The following is a 25,584-nucleotide window of genomic DNA, read 5'->3' on the forward strand; positions in this document are numbered from 1 at the left end:
TGATCGTATAACACGACTAATCTACTGCGAATCATTGATGTAACATCAGCATGAATACGATAACACGTCTTTGCGATTTGATAGCGCCTTGAAGATCGCGATTGACCATCGATGATCTCAGAAGAAACGGATAATGACGGATAATGACAGGCGATGACGGGATGCGAAGGTTCAAGAGCGAATGCACAGGAAATATCTCGGACGAGATGTACCGTTCACAGCTAAGATCGTTGAATGACTGGTCGCTCCGGCTTTATTCGATGCCGAACACGTGTATTCTCCTGCGTGTCTCGCAGCGACGGACTCGATGCTGAGGATGCTATTCTTCCGCGTCGTCGCCAGGATATTAATGTCCGAACGATCTGGCCGGATCGGCTCGCCGTTCAACGCCCACGTGATCTCGATCGGTAAGTCACCCTTGAGAATAGCACACACCACGGAAATAGAATCGCCCCAGTTTGCTGGTTCCTCGGCGATTTCAAACGGTGCGATTTGCGGCGCGACTGCAATGAGTTTTCTATTTGTTTCTTTTCCCTCTTTTTTTATTACTCTTTTACGTCAATCTTCTTGATAGTCCAATTATCTCGATACGACAAGGCCAGAGAATTGAAGAAAAAAAGAAAATGAATAAAGATGTCGGAATAATTGCCGTTAGTCTTTTTCTTACATGTTCGATCGCAGCCTCGTATTTTAATCGGGATGGAAAAGGAGAGGAAAATAGAAACGGAGTAATTTTTCAGAGCAAAACCGACATTCTTTTCTAACGTCTATTGTAGATACCGTTAACTGTCAATTCTGCGGAATAAGTGGTTGCACCAGCAGCATTGGAGGCAACGCAAGTGTAAGTGCCCGCGTGACTCGGACTCGCAGAATCTATGGACAGCAGGCTATTCCTCTTGGTTGTGGTCACAGATATTCGATGATTTTCCTCGATAGGTATTCCATTCAACGCCCACGTGATTTCTAACGGGGAGTCTCCATTGACCACCGTACAAACCACCGATACGGAATCGTCCCAATTCACCGCCTTGTCGGACATTTCAAAGGGAACGATGCGCGGCGGTACTGTCACAGAAACACTATTTGATATCGAACCGGAAGCGGGATAAGTGAGACAATGTGTGAAAAAAAGAAGCTTGAAAATTATAGATCGTAGAAATATCAACCTCCCAAGATTTTTACAATTTTTTTTCGAGATGCAACTTGCTTGAAAGCATTCAAATATAGAAACTCTAACAAAGAAATATATAATATAATTGGCGTATGTGTATATATATATATATAATTGATATTTTTAGCAACTAGTTTAATTTAACTAGTGATAACGCGACTGTTATCAGCTACATCTCAAAGCTGCGGCGCATTGACATACACACGCAATCTTTCCTGATGGTGCCACGAAGCGCTATAAGAAAAGCCCGATGTGTTTCGTGCGTCCAACCAACCACCCAACCGTCGTTAATTCAAACTGAACAAGCGTACCGTTCACCGACAGAACTGAAGAGTGGGTAGCGGTTCCGGCCGTGTTGCTCGCAGTGCACGAATACTCGCCCGCGTGTCTTGCGGCTACCGATTCAATCGTCAGTTGGCTGGCCCGTTTGCTACCCCTGCTTATCACTATATCGGAATTGTCGTAATTATGCTCGTCGAATGCGCCATTCGCGGTATCGATCACACGCCCGTTAAACGACCAGATTATGTCGATGGGTAGATCGCCTTTTATCACGGCGCATTGAACGGTCGCCATCTCCCCTGCATTGGCTGCTTCATCACCGAAGGTGAAGGGCGCGAGTTGCGGTGCCACTGCAACCGCGAAGGGCACACTCGTGAAATATACGTCGAAACTTTCGAACATTCGCGGTAAGGGAACGTAGCCGAACGAAATTCAGAACCAAACTGAACGACTCACAAAACAGTATTTGTGGATCTTCAGAGGAAAAATCGGGGAGGAAAATGGAGAAACTTTCACTTAGAGGACATTGAACAACAATGTAACGATAAAGCGATACGGGAAAAGACTTAAATAAAAAGAAAAAAAATATATATATGTATATAACGTGAGCCATCGTTTCGCTGTCACTGCGAGATAGACCTTTGTCATTGGCTGTCGTCGTCTTCAGCGATAATCTCGCTGCTTCGGAGTATTTTACGAGAAAGATTATCGCCTTGACAACGACAGTAAGCACGAGCGGTGATTACTGAATCGATATTACTGCGAAGATATACAAGAAGTTACTAGAGAATGTGTACAGGTATAAGGCAATAAATTTTTTTACATATACGAGAGCGCGGTACCGTTCACCGAGAGTACAGCGATGTGACTGTCGGATCCGGCGGCATTGGTCGCAGTACATTTGTATCTTCCAGCATGTCTCGCCGCTACGCTGTCGATGCTCAAGAAGCTGACCCTCTTATTGATCACAATATTAACATCCGGCCGACTCGAGTCGATCGGCATGTCGTCGAACGTCCACGTCAATTTTACGGGAAAGTCGCCTTTGACGATCGTGCAAGAAACCGACAGCATCTCGCCGGAGTTGAGAGGATCGTCACCGAAGGAAAATTGAAGGATCTGTGGTGCGACTGTGTAAACGACACCCAGCATAGAAGGAAGGGTGTGATGAGAGACAGAAAATGGTTGGCAAAAGGATAAATAATGGTATTTAATACATATATTTGAATATATGAAAATTTTCTTGCATTTTTCTTAACATAATGAAAAGAAAGAAAAAAAGAAAAATGTTTATGTTAATATAAATTATTGAATTATTAGATTATTAGTAACATTTGTAACAGAAAATAATAATGTTAATTATATAAATTTAGAATTATTAAGTTACAGAGTTTTAAAATTATCAAATTATTAGTAATATTTGTAACAGGAAATAATAATAATTAATTTAAAAAATTTTATGAATGTCGGTGTAACAGAAAATTTGCATAGCCGTGTCTGTAAATATTTAGTGATCAGCTACGATCGATAATCTGCTTGAAAGATATGTTAGGAAAACGAGGAGGAAGATAGATAGAATGATAGAAATGGGCGAACATTCACTTCTTCCATGGAAATCGATTATATGTACCGTTTACAGCCAGATGAGCCGTGTGTGTCGTGGCACCAACGCGATTTGACGCAGTACAAGTATAATCACCGGCGTGTCTGGCCGCGACCGATTCGATAGTTAAAACGCTGTTCTTTCGATTCGTGCTGCCTATCACGACGTCGGAGTCGCGACTGTCGACCGACGTTCCGTTAAAGGCCCAAGTTATTTCGATAGGCTGATCACCCTTCGTGACGGAACAGGTGATTGAAACCAACTCACCCCAGCTGGCCGGTTCATCCCCGAAAGCGAAAGGCAGTATTTGCGGGGCAACTGGAAAGAGCGACTGGGAGAAACGGGGCAAGAAAGAGTAACTGTCGATTCGCGATATTTCAAGAATACTCTAATCGTAACTCGGAGGCATTTTTCGCATTTCGATTCAGACAACATGAATCAGTAGATAAGGTTGGTATGGCGGTGGAATATGTATCTGTTTTGTCGAGAGATTTTTCGGCAAGGTGATGATGGATGATGGATTATTCGATAGATGGAGATATTTGAGGTGTGTGACAATAATTATGTACAAATCTATTGTATATAGCGGAAACACCGTGCAACGGAGATTAAAATCGTACCGTTAATGGTCAAAGTCGTCGATCGACTGACAGAACCGGCCAAATTTGACGCGGAGCAGGAGTATTCTCCGGCGTGCCGCGCCGAGACGCCGTCAATGCTGAGGGTGCTCAAGTGCTTGCTGATTTTGGTGATTGTGATACCCGTATCTTTCGACGTATCGATCGGTACACCGTTAAACGCCCACGATATATCCATAGGCATGTCGCCCTTCAAAATCGAGCAGGGCACGGACACGGAATCTCCCCAATTAGCGATCTCGGCATTGAAAGCAATGGGTAGAAGCTGCGGCCCGACTAGAGGTGTTATCAAACAAATGCTTCATTCGCAGCAGCCTTTGTGAAATCGTGGATCGCTTCGTCGTATAGTCGCGTTAAAGCTTTCAATGGATTCGAACGGAGGAATCAATTAACATTTACGCAGAGACGGGGAAGGGGACAAGCATGACAAACGAGAGGAAATAACTATAATGCTGTTTGCAAGGTTTGTGCAAGGATGAGATAAAAATGTGACAAAACGCAACTGAAGAATAAAAAAGACTGTGTTCTCTAGGAACAGAATCGTAGTCCCGAACCATTGACGGTGAGGATGGTCGAATGGGACGCCGTTCCAGCCGCGTTTTCGGCGGTACAAACATATTCCCCCGCGTGTCTCGCGGTGATGACCGAGATCATGAGCATGCTAACGCGATCCGCGACCTTCTTCGCGATTACGCCGGAGGAACCGCCCATCTCTTCTCCGGGATAGCTCCAATGTATGTTTAATGGCAGGTCGCCGGTCGGTACGATACACTGCAGATTCGCAAACTCCCCAGCGTTCATCGGTAGCTTCGTAAACGCAAACTCCTGAACGATGGGTGGCACTGAGGATGGAGGAACGATGTATGGATGTATACGATTAGATCGTGTAATTGTCGCCTGTATACCCGTACATGCATCCACACCATGCTCGTGGATATCATAGACATGTTACATTATACTTGGAAATATTTCTGCGTAATTTTCATATTAAAAAATGCTTTATAATATAATTTTTTTCTTTGATTAACAAGGAATTAAAGTTTGAATTAAATTGAGAATTAAATTCATACTAGATATATAAACATAATTTTGCGCAAAAAATCTTATTTCATAAATGCGAAAGATATTTATTTGTCTGATCGAGAAAGACTATGTCTATTAACATACACGAATGCATGGCATTTGTTATTGCACAAGACTGACATATAATGGAAGAAGAAATCTCATTTAAACACGTCAGAATTCTTACTAACGATTCACAATCGGCCACCGCCATACCAACTCCCATAACTTTCCACAAATGCGTTTCCTCTCCATGAGTCGACGTACGTTCGCTCTACGTTATTAAATAATTGTAACGATGGCAACGAAATCGTCCGTGTTCGAGTCCGTGCCCGTGTCCTATGTACAGTCGCATCTTTTAGAATTTATGATTCGTTTCGTACACGCGCGAATGACACCGTCAAAAAAAAAAAAAAAAAAAAAAAAAAAAAAAAAAAAGCCGATGCCTTCGGCATAATATTACGTTCAGTATAGGGCAGTGCGACATAAAGTTTAATAGAGGCTGTAACAGACACGACAATCTGTTGCAAGGAGAATAGCTGCAAATAAAATGTTTACTATTCTAACATTATCATAATTCTCTCGTCGATTAGTCAGCTGTTCGGCCGATGGCTGCAAATGTAAATATATTTTCCTTTTTCGAAATTATTAAAAGACCCGTTACATTAGCAAAGAATGAAATATATCATAAAAACAAATGATTTTGAGTATATGTGTTATTCGTGCTAAAAGTATTAAAGATTATTATTAAACGAAAGTAAACTTTTGATTTTAATATTCTATTATACATTCAAATTTTTATCTAATAAGTTTTATGTCAAAAAATTTAATTTAATTAAATATGAAAAATTATTTAACTTTTTTAACTTGATGCGATCAAATTTTATAACTCTTCGAATAAAAGTCAATATTTGTCATAACATTTATGAAGTATCAATATTACGCGATCAATTTTGTTACGAAATGTCGACCAAAAAAATATAAGAAAATGTAAAGATCAAACTTACCCATAACTTGAACTTCCAACGTTCCACGTGCACTGTAACCCTGTGCGTTGCGTGCTACGCAAGTGTAGGTCGCCTGGTCGCTCATTCGTTCAACGTTCTCGATGATAAGAGTGCCATTAGGAAAGACTTTTTGCTTTCTATTGATCGGCAGAACTCTGGTGTCTCGTTCCCAAACGATGCTTTCGATCGGATATCCGGCAACAGGACAGGTGACGCGCAGAGTTTCTCCAGCAACGATAGCCTTCTTGTCCATGTGGCGAATGAACGGCAAACCATATACATTGAGACGGGCAGAGTGCTCGGCAGCTCCAACCTATAACAATATTATATATATATTGAACATTTTATTTAGAACCTACTTAAAAGACGTTAAAATTATTAAAAAATTTTATGATATATATAAAAATAAACAAAATTAAAAATTTTTTTATAGTTGATTATATTTAGATAGAAGAATTTAAATTTCGCTGTATGTTTATATTTTAAAAAATATTGTAAGAAAACAGAAGAACCATCAACCTTTGATGCAGCAATACACTTGTATAGTCCACCATCATTGGTATGAATGCTCGAAATATTCAGATGCGACACGACATCACCATTGACAGTGACGTATTGTCCCACTTGCAGTCTCTCGGTGTTCGAAAGCCGTTTTCCATCAAGTTCCCAGGTAATTTCGGGGGTGGGGTTTCCGCTTGCGACACACTTCAAAAACATGCTCGGTCCGGGCTGAAGAGTCTCTTCTGCAAAGGCTTGACGAATCTGGGGAGGCTCGACTGTCGATAATCAAAGAGATAGGAGAATAATTCCGTTGACACACACACACAATCATTATATTATCTTTTATATTTGTGCGGTCAATTTTTTTAATTGGCAATTTAATATATAATTACAAGCGTATTATTTTAATGAGGATCATGCTAATTATATCAAAGAAAATTCTCTATCAATTCATAAAAATCTTTTGTTTTACAAATAAAACTGATTTTAATTTTTAATTAAATTAATTACAATATCAGATTTGTACATAAATAATTTGATTACAAATTCGAAGAATTATGATATATATATAAGAGGGTTTAACTCACATCTTCCGCCAAGTTTCAGTTCTGCTGTTGCTTGCGCGCTTTCCTGATCATTTCTAACAAAGCATTGATACATTCCCTTATCCTCTTTCTTCACGCTCTCGATTCTCAGCACGCGATCCTCCAATCCAAGAGGTTTTCCATCCTTGAGCCAGGAAATGGTCTTGATCGGGTTGCCTTGGACGGTGCAGGTGAAGGTCGCTGGTCTTCCAAAGTCGATGGTCTGCGTGCTCGGTTCGATCTCCGCGTTCAACGGTGCCGTAACAGTCAAAACAGTCTCCACGCTTTCGCCGCCGACGGAATTGTTGACGATGCAGAGATATTTACCGGAATCTTCGACTCGCGCTTCACGGATGATCAGAGTGCCGCTAACCTGACGTACGCGCTCATTCAGCTGGACCGGCTGACGTCTCGACGTGCCCTCCATGAATTTGTACCATCTGCAACAAAAGGATAAAAACTTGCCGATTTTTACGCTAATGCCGAAACGAGAGTCGCTCGTTCCGTACTTGTATTATTTTCGCTTATCATTCTAAATCCAAATTTAGATCGCAAAATGGAACAAGCACATTAACAGAAAAGCTAATTTTAATAAAAGTCATGTTTTTTTATATAAATTTATATAAATTCTTTTTTATATATTTTAATATACATCTATTTAATTACTATTTTATTACTATTTTATATGTTTCATTATATATGTTCCAAAGATTCTTTTTCCACTAAGAAACATACTTATTTGGTGCGTATAATTTTATCATGTAATGTAAATCACTAATGAAACTCTAATCGGATAACAGTGAATGATAAATGTTGCAATTTTGGCGAATTATGTGCTCCATTTTACGCTGTTATGCCTTATTTTATATGCGGGGCTTTGGGCGTCTCTGGGCACGGCCTTTTGTTTCTTTCACCGATCTATCGGTATTATATGTCTCACGTGAGATAATTTCGTACAAGAACAAAACCACATAATTTAATAATAAAGCAAGACATCTCTACTGTAACCTTACACGATCGAAAAGCGATGCAGGCGGGGCGCAACAGAAGAACAAAGATTGGCGGCGACGATAGATAATTAAAAGCAAGAAAAAAGAAATATGTAAAAGAATATTCGCGTGTCTTCTCGCGAAAATCCCTGAAGGAGAAAGTGAAAGGCGACTGCAGCGTGAAAGCAAGTACGAATGGCTCTACGATTCTTCATGATATGCGATTACTCGCAACGACGCTGACTAGACTAAGACAGGGACAGCGGAAAAAAGAAACGTCTAAAATAAAATCCAGAACACAAAATAACGTAACCAAAGATTTCAATGGCGATCTTTTGACATGGCTATTGGACGCAAGTGCTAGTGCAGGGTCACTTTTGTAATTTTTCAGGCAACAATATCTCACATAAGGACGTTGCAATATAAAATCATCCGAAATTCTTTCTCTGGCATTGATTAATCGATTTCAGAATCGTGAACAAGTAACTATTGACTGAGATTACGAGATATTGTCGAATATAATCACAAGTGATGGAAGACGGTCGGGTAGGAAGCATAAGTGATGGTGGTGTTGGTGAATTGGCGGTACGTTTAATAGCGATAGTGCAAACTGGACAATGTGAAAAAACGTTAAGGCTCGATCCTCGTCTCGTGAACGATCTGCTTCTCTTTATCTTTTCTTGCGAACGAACGGGAGAGAGAGGGCGGGAAATTATGAATTAAAACACGAGCGGATGAACGGAGGCACGAGAAGGTGGCGAGGACTTACCAGCCAGATATTGTGGGACTTATTTGGAGGTGTGCAGGTGTAGGGCAACATTGACCGGCCCATTGATCGGGTGACACCCTCTCGGACTACCCTGATCAGCATCGAGGATGCCGGGGGAGCAGAGGGCCCGCATCCTTTTCGAGGTCGCGCATCCACATATCTCAAGGGTTGAGCCGAGGGGGTAGGATCCAGTTGGCACTGAAAACCAACACGTCCAATTGGCCCCGAATCAGGAATATATATTTCGTCGTTTAATCGCTATTGCTTTTGTGACTCGTGTAAAATATCGCGTAATTACTTTCGGAATTGAAAGCCTGTCGAGATCATTGAATCGTCGCACAAAAATCGAGAACATCAGCCTTTTTCTGTTGATTTTTACCACTAAGCTCTGTTCTATTATAATTCAGCTCTCTCTCGTTCTCTTTCTTGTCTCTTTGTTTTTATCTATGTTCTTTACATTTTTCTCTCACATTTTGCACCGAATTTTAACGATAGTTTTATATTTCCTGTCTTAAAAAAATATTGGCTCTTCATCTCATATACCCCTATCTTTTTATTCAGAAGACACATCGTTCTTTTTTTTGCCCCTGTCGTATCTTACGGTACCGCCACCCGACACGGGGTAGAGGGTAAGGATAAAAAATATCAAAAGTGAATACACAGGATCTGTGCCCCGCGGAGTGTGAGACTACGTCCAAATTAAGGAGAACTGAAATCTATCTATGAAGGTGTGTACCTAGTTATCGGGGCAGGAAAGCCTTGTGCCGCACACGCCAGCGCCAGAGACTCGCCCTCTACCCCGCGGTACTTATTAAGACCGTCTCCAGTCGTCTTCGGGGCAGTACGACCAGACGGCTCTGAAATAAATAGATTGCCCAAAGTGAGAGCTTCGTCTCCTTGTAACGTTTCAAATCCGTTCTATTTCTTGATTCCATTCCGGAAACGATGCATGAAGAAGAATGCGAGTTGGAGAATCCGAGCGATTAACAAGTTTGTTTATACGTACCCGATATGCCATTGTGCTGACCTGGCTTGATTCAATAGAATCGTCACATGCAATTTACTTACCTCACTACGATATCAGATTGAGCATATTAGAGAGCTATTTATATAATATAAATTTACATCTGATATTTTTGTTACATATTGCTGAGAATAATATATCTCAAAAATTTTTCAGAATTTACTTTTACACTGCGTATGATATGACATAAGCATTAAACGAGAAATATAAATGTAAATTTGTGATATTACAGAGCGAATAGATTACTTAATTTCACTCATGATAGTAAAATTTTTTGAGCACGGAATTTATATTATTTCTTCGTTCTGTCCATTTATAATTTAATTTCTATTATTCATTAAAAAAAAATTTGTCATATGAATATTCAATATTACGGAGTTTTACCCCACTCATAGATAACGACGATGAAAAAAAAATGGAGGAAAAATGAAAACTGATATAGAGGAAGGATTGGTACAAAGTCTACCTTGTGATAGGTACAGGGTATCCCTGAAGGGAATGACTCAACGCGATGTCCTGATTTCTAGCAGTCAAAACAACTTCCCATCCCTCAAATTTCTTCCCCGATGATCGCGGCGCGATCTTACTTGTACCCTCTGAAATCGGATTATACAAAATCTCAAAAAAAAAAAAAAAAAAAAAAGAAAATATATATATATGTAGAAGGTTTTCGACGATTTTTGCCGATATACCTCGTTAATGGGACAGGAAAACCCTGAGTCGCGCAATCCAAGGCCGCCATATTCGTTTTTAGCACATCTATTAGTTTGCCACCCTCGTAACGCTCACCAGCAATGCGTGGCTTGACATTGCCAGTCGGTTCTGTAAATAGGGTCGATGCAAAATACGAGCTAGCATAATAAAAGATCTTGTTCTAATACGTTATATGCCATTAAAACTTTCTTTGCTTTTTTAATTTAATAATGTAAAAATAGCTTAAAACATAAAATAAGAAAATATTATATGCATCTAAAGATTGACTTGGAAATCTTTCTTTTAAAATCTAATTTTTTTCGTGATAATTGTATATTATAATTTAATATCAATTATTTATAATAACGATAATTTAATAATTATATACATTATGTATTTTAAGTCAGACGATTTTATTTCGCATCACGTTTAATCAATCGACCCATAAGTATCTATACCTGAATGCAAGCGCTGGGAAACCCTGAACAGGACATGGTAGACCGACCATTCTTTCGACTAGGATGTTTCTCCTCAATCCGTTTACATCTTTGTCTCGTACGTTTGGACGTACGCTGCCTCGCGGTTCTGCAATAGCGCAAATAGTGGAAAAAATAGGAAACGCAACGCTTTCTTCATCGTCGTCATCATTTTCGAGCTTTTCCATTGATGCACGATACGCGAAACGCGAATATCGCAAAATGTGAAGATATCGATTGATCATAATCGAGTAATTTTATTTTTAAAAAATTTATCCAATTTTATTAAAGTAGATTATTCTCTTCGATAGTTAAATTGCTAAACTTTGCTCACCTAAACAAAGGCGATGGACTGGCTTGAGCATCGCAGAGTAATGTTACTGCTTGACCTTCGATTTTCATCATTCCATCAAATTTGGATCTAGGCGGCAATCGAGGCGGACTACTTCCAACCGGTTCTAAAAACGAAAAAGGTGAGAGATTCACCACCTAACAAGAAATCAATCGATATCTTCACATAATCTGCTTCAATCCAGAGTGATTGGCAAGATGCACTTTTGTCTCGATAAAAGCAAATCTCAGTATTTCCCGATGTTTAAAAAGATTATTTAAATTAATAATGTTCAAAGATTAAGAGTTTATAATAGTTCCTTCTTGAAAATAGGAGAATTTTGTGTAAAAAAATTCTTTTTATACATGAAAAAATATAGCAAATGTAAATTTTTTTAATTTAGAACCGTCTAATATTTATTAATTGATTACTTTTTATTTTTCAAAAAAGTTTCTATCAACGACCAATCTTTGCATCGAATCTACACATACCTGAAGACAGGAAGTGGATTTGCTTGAGCCTGACACAACATCGCCATGGCAGATTGCGACGCGATCGAGAAGACAATTATTTTAGCTGTCGGCGGCACTTTCGGTGCTGCACCATTTACTGGCTCTACATACACAAACAATAATGCGATGAATTGATTCTAAATATTTTACGTTTATTCCCTAAACGAGCAAAGCTTTCCCCAAGAAAAAAATACTATATTGAAGACTATATCTTTATGCAAGAATCATATATTGTAGAATTGACGGAATAAAAAAGATTCATCGCTAATAATTCTCAGCATTAATAATAGTAAATACCTATAAGTTGGAAGAGGGTGTCCCTGCGCAGGGCACAGCATCGTTACAGCTGCTCCAACGACATTCGCGAGAACATCATATTTAGAGGTAGAAGCGACTCTAGGTTTGGCACCATTTATCGGTTCTACAGAACGATAACGTCATGGAAACTACGTTGTATCGAATAAATTAAGAATATCGATAGACTGACCTAAATGCAGGAGCAGGGAATGCCTGTCCATCACACAATAAACTGATTTCGTCGTCTTTTGCTACTTCGAAAGAATTGGACTTTGCCATTTTCGGGAATTTTGGGGCCACACGACCTGCTGGTTCTAACACGTTTAAACGTAATCTATTATTTAAAATAACACATTCGTATCATTTAAAATGCGCCACCGCCGATATATACTTTTTACAAAAATAGAAGTGTATATAGTATATGTTTAATAATTTATTAAAACTGAATTGAAATAATAAGAGGTGATAATTAAATATATTGGTGAACTGACCTAAATGCGGGAGCAGGGAATGCCTGTGCATCGCACAATAAACTTATCACGGCACCGTTCGCCACTTCGAAAGAATCGGATTTTGCCGATTTCGGGAATTTTGGGGATACACGACCTGCTGGCTCTAACCAGTAGAAATAAAATTTGTTATTTCTCTTAAAATGATATATTTGCATAAGGACAGAACGCGCCACCGCCGTATAATATTTTTTGATTAATTCATTTATCAAAAATAAATATTGCATACACGAAGGAATGTAAATATAATAAAAAAGTACTCCGTAATAATATTTTTTGAAGAAAAATAGAAAAATAAAAGATCATAAATTATACAAATAAAATATATAAAAAAAATATTAATTATTGACAATCGTTCGAGAACATAAAACAATACATTGCGTAACGTTTTTAATTAGATTGCAACTTCTATTAGATAAACTTTAGATTATACAATTCATGTTCAGCTCGTTAACAGCGTTACCTGTGAGTCGGAGGTGGCGATGCTTGAGCGGCACAAGTTAGCGCGAGCGATGATTTCGCGTTTCTTACGTAGGTGCTACTTTTCGCGTCGCTTTGAAAGGCGGGCACTTTCGATCCCACGGGCTCTGAAGCGAAATGAAAAAAGATGCTCTCTCTGAATCCTCTGAGAATTCTTCATTCTCTCAATTACCTGAACGACGGCACGGGGAACCCCTGCGCAGGACATTGCAAACTTGATGCGTTTCCTGCGGCGCGTATAAACGAGTGGACGCGATCATCGCTCGAGAATTTCGGTCCTTTCGCTCCCATCGGTTCTAGCAATACAAAAATCGTATGCCAAAATACGAGTCTTATTGAAGAAAATAAAATAAATTGCCGCGAAAAATTCGCGTTTTTTATTCATATGAAAATAAAGCTCTCGATAAAAGTAAAACGAGCCTTGATAGCCTTTCGCAACCATTCTGTCAGTACCATAAATTCCTATTAATGACGCACAAATTGGCGATCGATAAAGGGCGCAGAAAACGCTCTACCTGAACGATGGTACTGGGTGACCCTGCGCTTGGCACTGCATCGCGAATCCAGTCGTTGATTTAGTTTGCAGCCATCGTTTCGCGTCACCCGTGACGGAAGGTGCCTTACTACCTATTGGTTCTTTACGCAAGAAAACATTTCAGATATCTTAGAGAACGTGATGTCTTAGAAAAATAAAAATATTATTTTCCGAGGTATCTCAATTCATTCCCGATTAAATAATATCATTATTTATGCAATTGAGAAAAAATACTTCAATCGATTACATAGTTCGCCCACATTTGATTTACCTGAATGTTGGCACAGGGTAAGCTTGCCCTTGGCACAAAATTACGATGTGTGTGTCGGTCCGCCTTTCCATCAAACTGCCTTTTTCTCCCAAAATCGAGGGCGCTTTAGTACCGACCGGTTCTAGCGATGCATAATAAATTTTAATCGCTCGAGAATGGATCGCGTAAAAATAGCATTACCTAAAATTGGGCACAGGGTGACCCTGAGCCGGGCATGTCAGCACAATGTCGGATCTCGAAATCATCTCTTTCCATCCGCGTTTCATTTCGCCAATCAACGCCGGTGCTTTACTTCCGATCGGTTCTGATGATACGTAAAACGAATGTTTCAAACACAATGTCACGCGGAATGCAAATTATAGACCGTTTACATTTATCGGAACTAGTAACACATATCTCGGTATTGTTAATACATACAAGAATTTCTTTAAATTGTTAATTCCTAAAAAAGGATTATATTATATGTATATTTTTTTAAATTGACTATAAAAAGTACTTATTTAAAAATTTATATCTAAACAAAATTTTATCATTAATAAAATATTAAAAAAAAAAATTGTGACAAAATTTCTCGAGATATACAATACTTACATGATTGCACGATGTGATTACAAATTATATAAATTGTCGCCGAGATTTTAAAGGAATGATTCGAAGTGAAAAGGTATACGTTGCATAAATTTGTATATCCTAAAAAAATCACACGTCTATATTTACGAATTAAAAAACTTTACCTAAAACTGGGCACAGGGTGACCCTGCGCCGGGCAGAATAACACCACCACGAAGCCTGACTTTCTCTGCTTCCAACCACCCTTCAAGTCGCCCGTCAATGCCGGCGCTTTACTGCCGACCGGTTCTGGCGGTACAGAAGCCATCGCGAAAGCAAAAAAAAAAAAAAAAACGGAACGGCACACGTGTTCATTAAATGCGGCAACTTTACCTAAAGGAAGGTACAGGGTATCCCTGCGCCGGACACGGCAGCACGGCACTGAAGCTCGCTCTTTTCCTCAGCCATCCCCCTCTTATCTCGTTCGTGAGAGCCGGGGCTTTAGTTCCGATCGGCTCTAACGATTACCCACGTACATACGATCAAACAATTCAAATTTCCTAAAATTTTTGATTGTACATACTCAAACGCAATTAATTCTTATTGCGCCTATTCACGAACATTAAATTGAAGCAAAAAATATAAGAATAATAAAATAAAAAATAAACTGTCTCCATTTTGCATTAATATAAATCTTGCTAGAGATTCTATTTTGTATGTAATCTTTATACATCTTCCTACGTTACTCATTACCTAAAAGAAGGTACAGGATATCCCTGCGCTGGGCACGATAACACGACGTTGAAACCCGCTCTTTTCTTCAACCATCCCGCTCTTAATTCGCTGAGAGTCGGGGATTTAGTTCCAATGGGCTCTGACGATTATAAACTTGCATGATAAACCAAGTTTTTTAAAATTAATTGTATTTGCAATATTTAACCCTGATTAATTTTTTATCTAAATTCCATGAAGAATTAATATCCCCGTTTCTAAATCTAAAAAAGTTAAAAGTAATGAAATGAAAAGTAAACAATTTTTTATTTTAGATTGCAAATTTTGCAAAATCTAAAATAAAGTTCAGCTAAATAAAAATTCTAAAATACTTGAAAATAAACGCTTCTATCGAATCTAATTATGTTTTTACGTGCTATGTTATTATTACCTAAAAGAGGGTACAGGATACCCTTGCGCTGGACAAAACAATACGACAGCGGATCCAGCTCCGATCTCCATCAATACGCCCTTTACAATGCCAGTTATCGCTGGCGATTTGCTTCCGACTGGCTCTAATCATTTATGCAACAAGTGCTCAGCAATCTGATATTTTTATTCAACGCGAATGCTTATAGTATATGGCGTACGCTTACGTGTGTTTTTATGTAACCTTTCTGATGGAACAAGAGACCCCTTCATTGGCAAGAAACGGAGCAGAAAATCGGCGCGCAGAGATAAAATGTGAAACAAAGAAGCAATAACTTGAGCTTGATTTGAACATAATCGCTCATCACACATAATCGATCCTTAGTTATATGTAGCTAGACGCACATGATTTTTTTGTCTAAAATATATGAAAGCTTTACCTAAAGGAAGGCACAGGATATCCCTGCGCTGGACACGGTAATACAACACTAGATGCTGTTGTTTTTTCCATCCATACACCTTTTACGTCGCCTGTCAATGCCGGCGCTTTGCTGCCCACGGGCTCTAATGTATAAATGAACATGCGATAAACAATAGCAAAATCATCATGTATTTTACAGGGACAGGGAACCCTTGTTCGATTAACAGAATAATATAAAAGCAATAGAACCAAATCACGTGATCCGTATTAATTTTAGAATAATTAATAAAGTAATAATTGTATACAAGATTAAAAGGTCAAAATGTATGTGCGCATATATTTAAATTACATTATTAATCAAAATTAAAATTATTAAAAAAAGAAACTAAAAGCTTAAGAAAAGAATTTAAAAGTCATACATAAAGAAGAAGAATTTACCTAAACGAAGGTACTGGATAACCCTGCGCAGGACAAAATTGTACGATATCGGAAGCAGCTTTGCTCTCCATGAAACCTCCTTTTAAAATGCCCGTCAATGTCGGCGCTTTGCTTCCGACCGGTTCTAACAATTTATAGACAGACACGAGAGCATGCTATGAGAATCATCTATTACTTCGTTTATGTCTTTAATAAATTGTAATGTGCATGTATACCTATACGTTGGAACTGGGAACCCCTGCGCGGGACAAAATAGAGTCAGATCATTCCCTCGAACGCGATGATACCATGCTAGCTTTGCATCGTTAGAGAACTTCGGCTTCTTCGTAGCGACCGGTTCTAATTACACGAATGGGAATGAAGGGAATGAAGTGAAACAATCCTCGCATGCTGCAAGAACCATCTATTGTTCTACCCATGATTTTATTTAATATTTATGCGTATATACCTATATGTTGGAACTGGGAACCCCTGCGCGGGACAAAACAAGGTCAAATCATCTCCGCGAACACGATCGTACCAGGCTTTCTTTGCATCGCTCGAGAATTTCGGCTTCTTCGTAGCGACTGGTTCTAGTTGTGCGAAAATACGAGAAATAAAATGAAACTTTCTTCGCATGCTGCGAGAATGATATTTTGTTCTAACTACGATCCTAGTATCGTATTCGTACATGTACCTATATGTTGGAACTGGGAACCCCTGCGCGGGACACAGCAGGGTCAGATCGTCCCCTCGAACGCGATCGTATCCAGAAAATTTTGCATCGCTCGAAAATTTTGGCTTTTTCGTAGCGACTGGTTCTGATTACATGACAGAGAAGAAAGTGACACTTCTCTCGCATACTGTGTGAGATTATATATTACTCTATTACGGATTTAGAGTATATATGCATGTACCTATAAGTAGGAACTGGGAACCCCTGCGCGGGACACAACAGGGTTAAATTGTTTCCTCGAACGCGATCGTATGAAGCCAGCTTTGATTCACTCGAGAACTTTGGCTTCTTCGTGGCGACTGGTTCTAATTACACGAAGGGAGAATGAAGTGTAATTGTCACGTAACTATATCAAATTTCAACGCATTTTAAAAGCGAGGAAAATCGAGTAATCGTACTCGGAATTGTTAATCTATTACTGCTAATAGTATTACGAAGATGTACTGTAAAAGCAAAGCGGTTTGAAATTCTCAATTATAACGCAATTATCTGGTACCTGGTTACAGGAACAGGATGCCCCTGCGCATTACACAGCATACTGGTTTTCGATCCGCGGTTACGAACGATAGAAAACGTTTTAACATCTCCGATAAATGCGGGCGCCTTGATGCCCATCGGCTCTAAATAAGAGAACAAAAGAATTGATGTCACGCGCCGTAAAAGATGTGTTTCATGTGATTGAATACCCTTAGACAGGGTTCCCCTCGTCGACTTTTTTCGCGCGATTATTTCATAAAAGAGATACGAGAGAAAAATCACAATTGAATTTCTTTAGCCCCGTGAATAATAATTAAATGTAATATAATAAATATAATATAAAATGTTAGAAAGATAGAATTTAAAAGACTTAAGTTATCCTTTAAAATAAAGGAATTTTAAGTGTCTTTTGTTTCTATAGCATATCATATTATTACTTGCAAGAGAGATCCTCATGTCATTCGAATCGTTATTAAATGTCATACCTAGACACGGGAGGAGGATGGCCTTGGGCATTGCACGGAAGATTGATTTCTGCGTTCGCTTTCCGTGCCAATAGAGATATCTTTGCTTCACCGGCAAAGGCAGGCGCCTTGCTTCCGACAGGCTCTAAAGAATATCGACTCGCTGTTGCTCGGAAACTAATTTTCGTTCATGCATTCAAAGCGGGGACAGGGCTTCCTCTTGCCAACAATAGATTATTACACGCGACGCATTATGAAATTTATTTTTAATAGAAACAAGCTATATTTTGAATAAATATCATAATTATATTTCTCCTCTTTACATAAGATAAAGTTTAGTAACTCCTTTTCTTTAAAAGTAAAAATAATACTGCGATACTATCGCTTTCGATAACACTCTCTCTTGCATTCTCATTAATTAATAATATTGAATTTCGTACCTAGATATTGGTGGAGGATGACCCTGAGCATTACAAGGCAAACTAACGTCCATGTTAGCCTTTCGCACCAATAGAGACAACTTTGCATCGCCCGCAAAAGCGGGTGCTTTGCTGCCAACGGGCTCTAAAGAATGTTAATTTATGTAGAAAGCTATTCTGTTTACACATAGCGGGAACAGAGTTTCCCCTTAAAAACGAAACTCGACCTCAGTCAACCAATATACGAATTGGCTCACTTTCTTTCGATTTTTGCCTGCATCGATACAAAAACCGTGATTTTTCTTTTTATAAGATCAATCATGAAACTTTTCAATAGCTATTACCTAGTAGCGGGCACAGGACTTCCCTGAGCAGCGCAGAAAATACTAATGGGTTGTCCTTCGTATCTTCCGATTGTACGACTTAAATCATCCGATGTTAATCTCGGCGACCTGGCACCTATCGGTTCTGAAATCGATGGAAATTGCATCGAGAAACGTAAGAATCTCTTACGAGAGATTACCTGGCAATTGGAATAGGAAATCCCTGAGCGTTGCAGGCAAGCACCACGTCCGTACCCATACGTCTAGGATATGCTCTAGACGTATCATCAGTAGAGAAGATCGGTGATTTAAACCCGACCGGTTCTACGAGAAACAACGTTGAACGATGGAATGATCAATCGCTCGTGGCAATTCATAATGTCAACAAAAATAATATCCGCGCGCGAAAATAATTAATTATACAATTAATTGACAAGATGTCTCCGGTGAGCGTAAAAATAAAAATAAATTATCGTAAATTAAAAATTCAATATCGAACGTATAATTCCGCTTGTTTCAACATAGCTATGTTCGATGAAATATATCTATGTCTCACCTCGAAATTGGAACAGGGTAACCTTGCACCGGGCACATCAGATTTATCGCATCATGCGATTTAGTCTCCATGAAGTCAACTTTACGTATACTCGGCAATTTAGGTTTTGCGCTCGATGTGGGTTCTAAGAGGCGTACGAGAACGAGAATAAGCATTGTTAAGCACGCAAGCTGGTACTGTTACTGACCGCGTAATGGGGACAGGGAACCCTTGAGCAGGGCAAGTCATCGACACCGCGGTGGAGCTAGGTGTCGGTCTCACCACTTTTATGTCAGCGTTTATGAACTTTGGTTTCGCGCTGGACACCGGCTCTATATTGAAAGAACGTTAAAATGTCAAACGTGTCGATATCGCGTAACGCGCTTCGCGAATGCTGAGACTGGGTATCCCGACAAAGAATCGGAGGCAGGATAAAATTGTATTTCAAAAAATACAACATATACATATAAAATGCTATTCGAAATTAAAAAATAAAAATAAAAATGATAATTATTGTCAAATACATAAAATATTTTATTTTTTCAAACCAGAGCTAAACAATGAATAAAATTTTTATTCTAAAAATTTTTATTCGCGATACAAACAGCAATGTGTAGTATTTTATATCTGAAATGTTTATGTCAATTATGTATGTATATTTGAAATACTGCCCAGTCCTGATTTGAAATAGAAAACGACAGTTATTAAATTTCTACGGTACGCTATAAAGCCGAGAAGAGACCGCGCAGAAACTAAGCGGAATCTGAATATTTTAATAACAAAGACGCGATTAAACCGGAAGGAAAAATCAATGGCTGTCCTTTAATATCCACTTTCCCTCGCGTTTATTCAATATCTCTCTGCATCGTAACCACGCATCAACCGATATACACAGTGATAATATCTATACATTTGATATACCTGTAGCTCGGCACGGGGAATGCTTGAGCTGGACATGGCAAAGTTAATGGCTGATCACGTTGCACTGTGTACGTTGTGTAGGTACGAGAATTTTCTGTCATTGGAAATTTTGGTTTTGTACTGGCAACCGGTTCTACAAAAGAGAACCAGATTTTCGAAGATAATTGTTACGTATAATTATCACAGTAAAATTAATAGGAATTCTATGTGTTTACTCAAGATGAAATTATTGCCATATCTAAAAATAATCTAAAAAATCATAGATTTTTTTTAACAAAAATTGTTATTCGATTGATGATCCCTAAATAACATTTACCGCAAATCGACAATCTTGTTTTCTTCTATTTTAATGCTTAAGAAAAGCCATACACCGGGACAAGGTAACTCCACTGGCAATCAGACGCGCTTTATTGACTACCCAGTGCTCGGCAACCATCGTAAAACACTGGGGAGGATAATTACTTGCCGTGACGTGTCCTTGATGACTTCACCCACAACAGGATCAAAGACCGTCCTGAGGCAGACGGCGAGGATAGCTCTGACTAATATAAAGTTAAGGAGCAATTTACCTGAATGCCGGTACGGGAAACCCTTGAACGGGGCACAATAAAGTCGCGATGGAGCCCAATATCGCATTCGGATTTGTCGATTTCACGTCCAGCGCCGTTAATTTCGGTTTTGAGCTCGACAACGGTTCTACAGGTCATATCAAAAAATACACACGAGCGAATATCGAATATCGTTTGGCCGTAGGAAATCGATCATCCCCCGCGCGTTTTACATCCATAAACTTACGTACTTGAAGACTGGGACAGGATACGCCTGAGCAGGACATTGTAGTGTCAGACCTCTGATTTCCGCGATCTCGAATGTACGGCTTTTATCGATAGTCGAGAACTTGGGCTTCGCAAAGCCGATCGGTTCTACAAATTAAACTTACAGTCAAGAGTAAAGTTGATGTATTGATTTCGTTAATTGAAAGAAATTATTTTTTAGAAATATAAAAATTAAAAAAAAAATAAAACCCCGCAATATTGTATAAATGAATTAATATTTAAACAATACAAATCTGTAAAAGAATTTATTGTCGATGGATTGAAAACTGAGATTAACTACAGACTTCGTTTTTGCCACAAGAAATCGATACTGGGACAGAGTAACATCCTTAGAAAAAGAAGACACTCTCGGATACTTCCTCTCGCAATTCTCCTTTTTCCACGACAATACACGGAGAGATCGACCAATACATCGACCTACCTATACGTGGCGACCGGAAACGCCTGAGCCGGGCATAGCAACGTAAAGCCCGTGTCTTTTGTAATGCGCAACCCAACGTCGTTTACGGATGGAAACTGAGGTTTCGTGCTCGACGCGGGTTCTAAAAACAGAACGCTAGACAGTCCGATATATACAAAGCGGCACCAGGTTATTCTTGATATGCTGGAATAGGGTTTGCCCCTTTTTCACCGATAAACATTCTGCATTGATAGCGAGCCAAGAGTAATATTATCGAATTAACCTATCATAGGAAGAAGAGAGAGAAAGATAACAACAATAGTAATTTTCTAAAATTTTCTAATTACGAAATTAAATGAAATAAAAATCTTAGAGAAAAATTATATCGAAAATATGTGTGTGAAGTAGTTTATGAAATTTCTCGATAAAATAACATCGTTGTGGAAATGCTGAGATGTAAAAATAGGTTTTTAAGATCCCTTAATATTCTGAAAATAATTAATAACTGCTACGCCTACCTATAGAAAGGTACCGGAAATCCTTGAGCAGGACAAAGCAGAGTAACGTTTTTATGCGAAGAAACGCTAAATCGCTGAAGATCACTCGAGCCGGATAATTGCGGGCGCGTGCTGGACGCTGGTTCTGGATGTAAAATATTATTTTTTTGCGATAGGTACACACTAAGAAGTCTTTACCTGTACGATGGAACGGGGAACCCTTGGGCAGGACACAGCAATGTCATTGCACCGCCGAGATATACTTTGAATGTCTGCGAATCCGCCAACGACGGAAATTTCGGACGAGCGCTTGCGATTGGTTCTACGGAAGTTCCAAGATGCCAAAGAAACATCGATAAACACGAGATTCACTTTCTGCTATTTATATTATCAATTATATAGACTAAACCAGAATATTATTGCAAATTATAGCACGGTAATAATTAAGTTTAATTAAACTAACTCTAAATAATCGACAACAATAATATTTAATAAATATATATACGACTGATATTTTTGTAATTATTTAAAAAAAAATGCTGCTACTCTTTAAATATATTTTGTATAAATAAATGAATATATTTATCGATTATTATTTATAGAAATTGCAAGGGATCAAAGAAGAAGATAAAACAACATGTGCACATGTATCAGTCCGCAATTTCCTCTCTTATTCTTTGTTTCGCATTGCGGTCGTGCACCAACAGATATAGGAGCTCTATACGCATTTACTTTCTTATTATATGGACACTTTGTGTACCTGAAGGCTGGAACGGGGAAGGCCTGTGCCGGACACATGAGAGTCAGCGACCGATCGCAGTGAACTGTGTACGTACGCGAGTTCTCTGTCATCGGAAATTTTGGTTTTGTGCTGGCGACTGGGTCTATAAGAAAGCGAAAGAAAGGACGAGCGTACAACGCGAATCTACAATCGCATTATCGCAACTGTGAAGGATCAATTTTTATAATCGGTGAAATTTCTACAATTTTTATTTTCCTTCGATTTAAATTGTTATAAAACTGACTGCTGAGACAGGTCATATTAATATTTTATATTTACTAAAACGCGTTATTAATTAATAAACAAATATTTAAATTATTTTAAGAATAAAATAATTTTAATTATTTTAAATTATTTTAAGAATAAAATAATTTTAATTATTTTAAATTATTTTATGAATAAAATAATTTTAAAAAATATATAAATTATAAAAATATATAAATTGGGTTGAACGGAAAGTTCGTGCCGTTTTTTTCGGTTTTCATCTCTTAGTAATAATAAAAATTTAATAAATAATAAAAAATAAATTTGTTAAATTGTTGTGTAATATTGAAAAAATAGTTGCGATTTTAATTGCTCGTCGCTCGCATATTGCCGCTTTCGCATTATAATTTCATTCATTATTCCTAAAATCTAAATATACCGCGATATAACCTTTTCCCACCTATGCGACGGAACAGGGAACCCTTGAGCAGGACAGGGTAGAGTCAAAGTGTCTCCTTGATGTGAGACAAATCCACGCGAGTTGTCCATTGTCGGAAACTTTGGGCGTACGCTCCCTACGGGTTCTACAAAAAGACCGAGTGTGAAAGGAAACGTGTCAGAAACGTGCTGACAACATGACAATGTTACCATTTATGTATGCCTGGGGACAGGGAATCCCTTGAACGTATTAAAAGAGGGTAACCAGCTCGAAATTTCTTATTTATCCAGATGTTACACTTTCATGTCATAATTCAATATTTTTTAAATAACAGGAATTATTATAAAAAATGCTTAGCTTATTAAAATTTTTTTGTTTCCCGTAAAATGTATTATTCTAAGAACTTGTAAAACTGTATTATAACCGACTTGAGAGAAAGAGAGAGAGAGAGAGAGAGAGAGAATTTATCCTACCTATAAGACGGAAACGGAAATCCCTGCGCAGGACAGAAAAGCGGCAAGCTTTCGTTGATCTTCGTCACGAGTCCAATCAAGTTGATGGTACTCGAAAGTTTTGGACGTGCGCTTGCTACAGGCTCTGTCAGTCACAGCCCAAGAGAAGAAGAGGACAATTATGAGAGAAAACAACGATGCAACGAATCGCGAATTTCGACTTACTTGTGAAACGGAACAGGGAACCCTTGAGCGGGGCACAATAAAGTTGCAGATCCATCTTTGATCATGCGAAATCCTCTGATGTCGTCTATCGTCGGAAATTTTGGTTTCGCGCTGCCGACCGGCTCTAAACATTATTTAATCAAATATATACTATCGCCTTTTGGGATACCGTACATGTGCAAGACGACGGGGAACCCCTAAAGACGCTTTCAAATTTTCTGAGATGTCGTGATCGATCATAAAAGCATTATTATGGCGCGATTTTTATCTTTCGGCGCTGCGACGATTTCTGCGTGCACAAGGATTACAGATGCAAATGATTTTCGCCCCATATTTAGTCTTAAAAAATGAAACACAGCCTTTCCTTTCTGTCTCTCTTTCTCTCTCCCTTTCTCTCTCTTTCTCTAATTATTATATTACAAAAATATTATGAAATCATTAAATTTTTATGAACAAAAAGATATATTAAAACAAGAAAAAATAAAATTATAAATAAAATCGTTATAAAATGCAGTTATGCTACTGTTTATTAAAGACCATATTAAATTGAAGCTATATCGCTAATTAAAAAAAGATGTAATGTGAAACAAAAACCGTCACAATGTAGGACGTGCTATCATTGCTAATTACCAGCTTCACCGTAAATACGGAATATTTAATCGCAATTCCTAAATGGAGAACCAAGATTCGCAAGAGACTCTAGTGCGACAATCAATGATATAATACCTATATGATGGAACCGGGAAGCCTTGAGCAGGGCACAGGAGCGGCAAAGTTCCATTTGTGAATGTAACGAGGCCGTTTATATTGCTGATGCTGGGGAATTTCGGGCGTACACTTCCCACGGGTTCTGTCACATCATGGGATCCAGGAAGAAGAAAGAAAAAGAAGAAAACACAATGATTTCCGCGCCCTGAGCGACTTACTTGTACAAGGGAACAGGGAACCCCTGAGCGGGGCACAGCAACGTAACCGAGCCGTCCTTCGTCGTGCGAAAACTCCTGGAGTCGTCGATCGTCGGAAACTTGGGCCTCACGCTGCCGATCGGCTCTGATCATATCGTTTATAATTGGGACTTGCGCGTCCGCGGCGAACGGTCATCCCGAAGGACTCGCGCTCTGTTAATGTGTCTACCTGTACAGGGGAACGGGGAACCCCTGTGCCGGGCATATCAGGACCAGAGAGCCTCCGACGAACGTCCGGATGCCACGTATGTCATCTGTCGACGGAATCTTTGGACGTACGCTGCCCACCGGTTCTAAAAAGCACGTCGTTTTTGTTTTTGCGTCCCCCGCTTGTAACTTTGATATAATATAAAGTACGAATTTATCCTTTCCGAAGGATGGATGATGAATTAATTACAAGTAAATTTCATGTCTTAAAGAACGATAATACTAGATAATCTACCTAAATCAGTGAAAAGGAACAGGGAACCCCTATACTAAATATATATACACGCTATGTTGCGAAAGAGCAAGATACTTTGCAAAGAGATATGCTATAATAATTTTATATATCATAACTATAAAATATCAAAAACATAATCAAAAAGTATAAGACCATAGTTAATAAAAATTTTTCTGTTTTTTTTCTCCGTAATATAATACATTCAAT

At 38.7% G+C, this 25,584-nt stretch overlaps 1 protein-coding gene across 9 annotated transcripts in view; it reads right to left on the reverse strand.

Annotated features, from left to right (window-relative positions):
- Nucleotides 1-25,584, reverse strand: part of Dscam1 (Down syndrome cell adhesion molecule 1) — a 68,086-nt gene that overhangs the window by 21,241 nt on the left and 21,261 nt on the right. For 2 of the 9 annotated variants that reach the window (XM_070303973.1, XM_070303972.1), the window contains exons 7-11: nucleotides 20,706-20,832; nucleotides 6,852-7,288; nucleotides 6,283-6,539; nucleotides 5,764-6,076; nucleotides 1,483-1,803 (exon numbers count right to left, since the gene is read on the reverse strand). In XM_070303973.1, coding sequence (XP_070160074.1) covers nucleotides 1,483-1,803; nucleotides 5,764-6,076; nucleotides 6,283-6,539; nucleotides 6,852-7,288; nucleotides 20,706-20,832 — 1,455 coding nt within the window. Of the gene's footprint in view, nucleotides 1-212; nucleotides 504-1,482; nucleotides 1,804-5,763; nucleotides 6,077-6,282; nucleotides 6,540-6,851; nucleotides 7,289-8,606; nucleotides 8,698-17,493; nucleotides 17,618-17,959; nucleotides 18,162-20,136; nucleotides 20,270-20,705; nucleotides 20,833-24,896; nucleotides 25,021-25,584 lie in introns of those variants that run through there. The other 7 variants (XM_070303976.1, XM_070303970.1, XM_070303971.1 and 4 more) reach the window with 7 other exon arrangements.

This window comes from Polyergus mexicanus, unplaced genomic scaffold (genome assembly GCF_030449975.1).
Source record: "Polyergus mexicanus isolate NDT 795.1 unplaced genomic scaffold, iyPolMexi1.0 SCAF_11, whole genome shotgun sequence".
In the NCBI taxonomy this organism is placed as follows: Eukaryota; Metazoa; Arthropoda; class Insecta; order Hymenoptera; family Formicidae; genus Polyergus; species Polyergus mexicanus.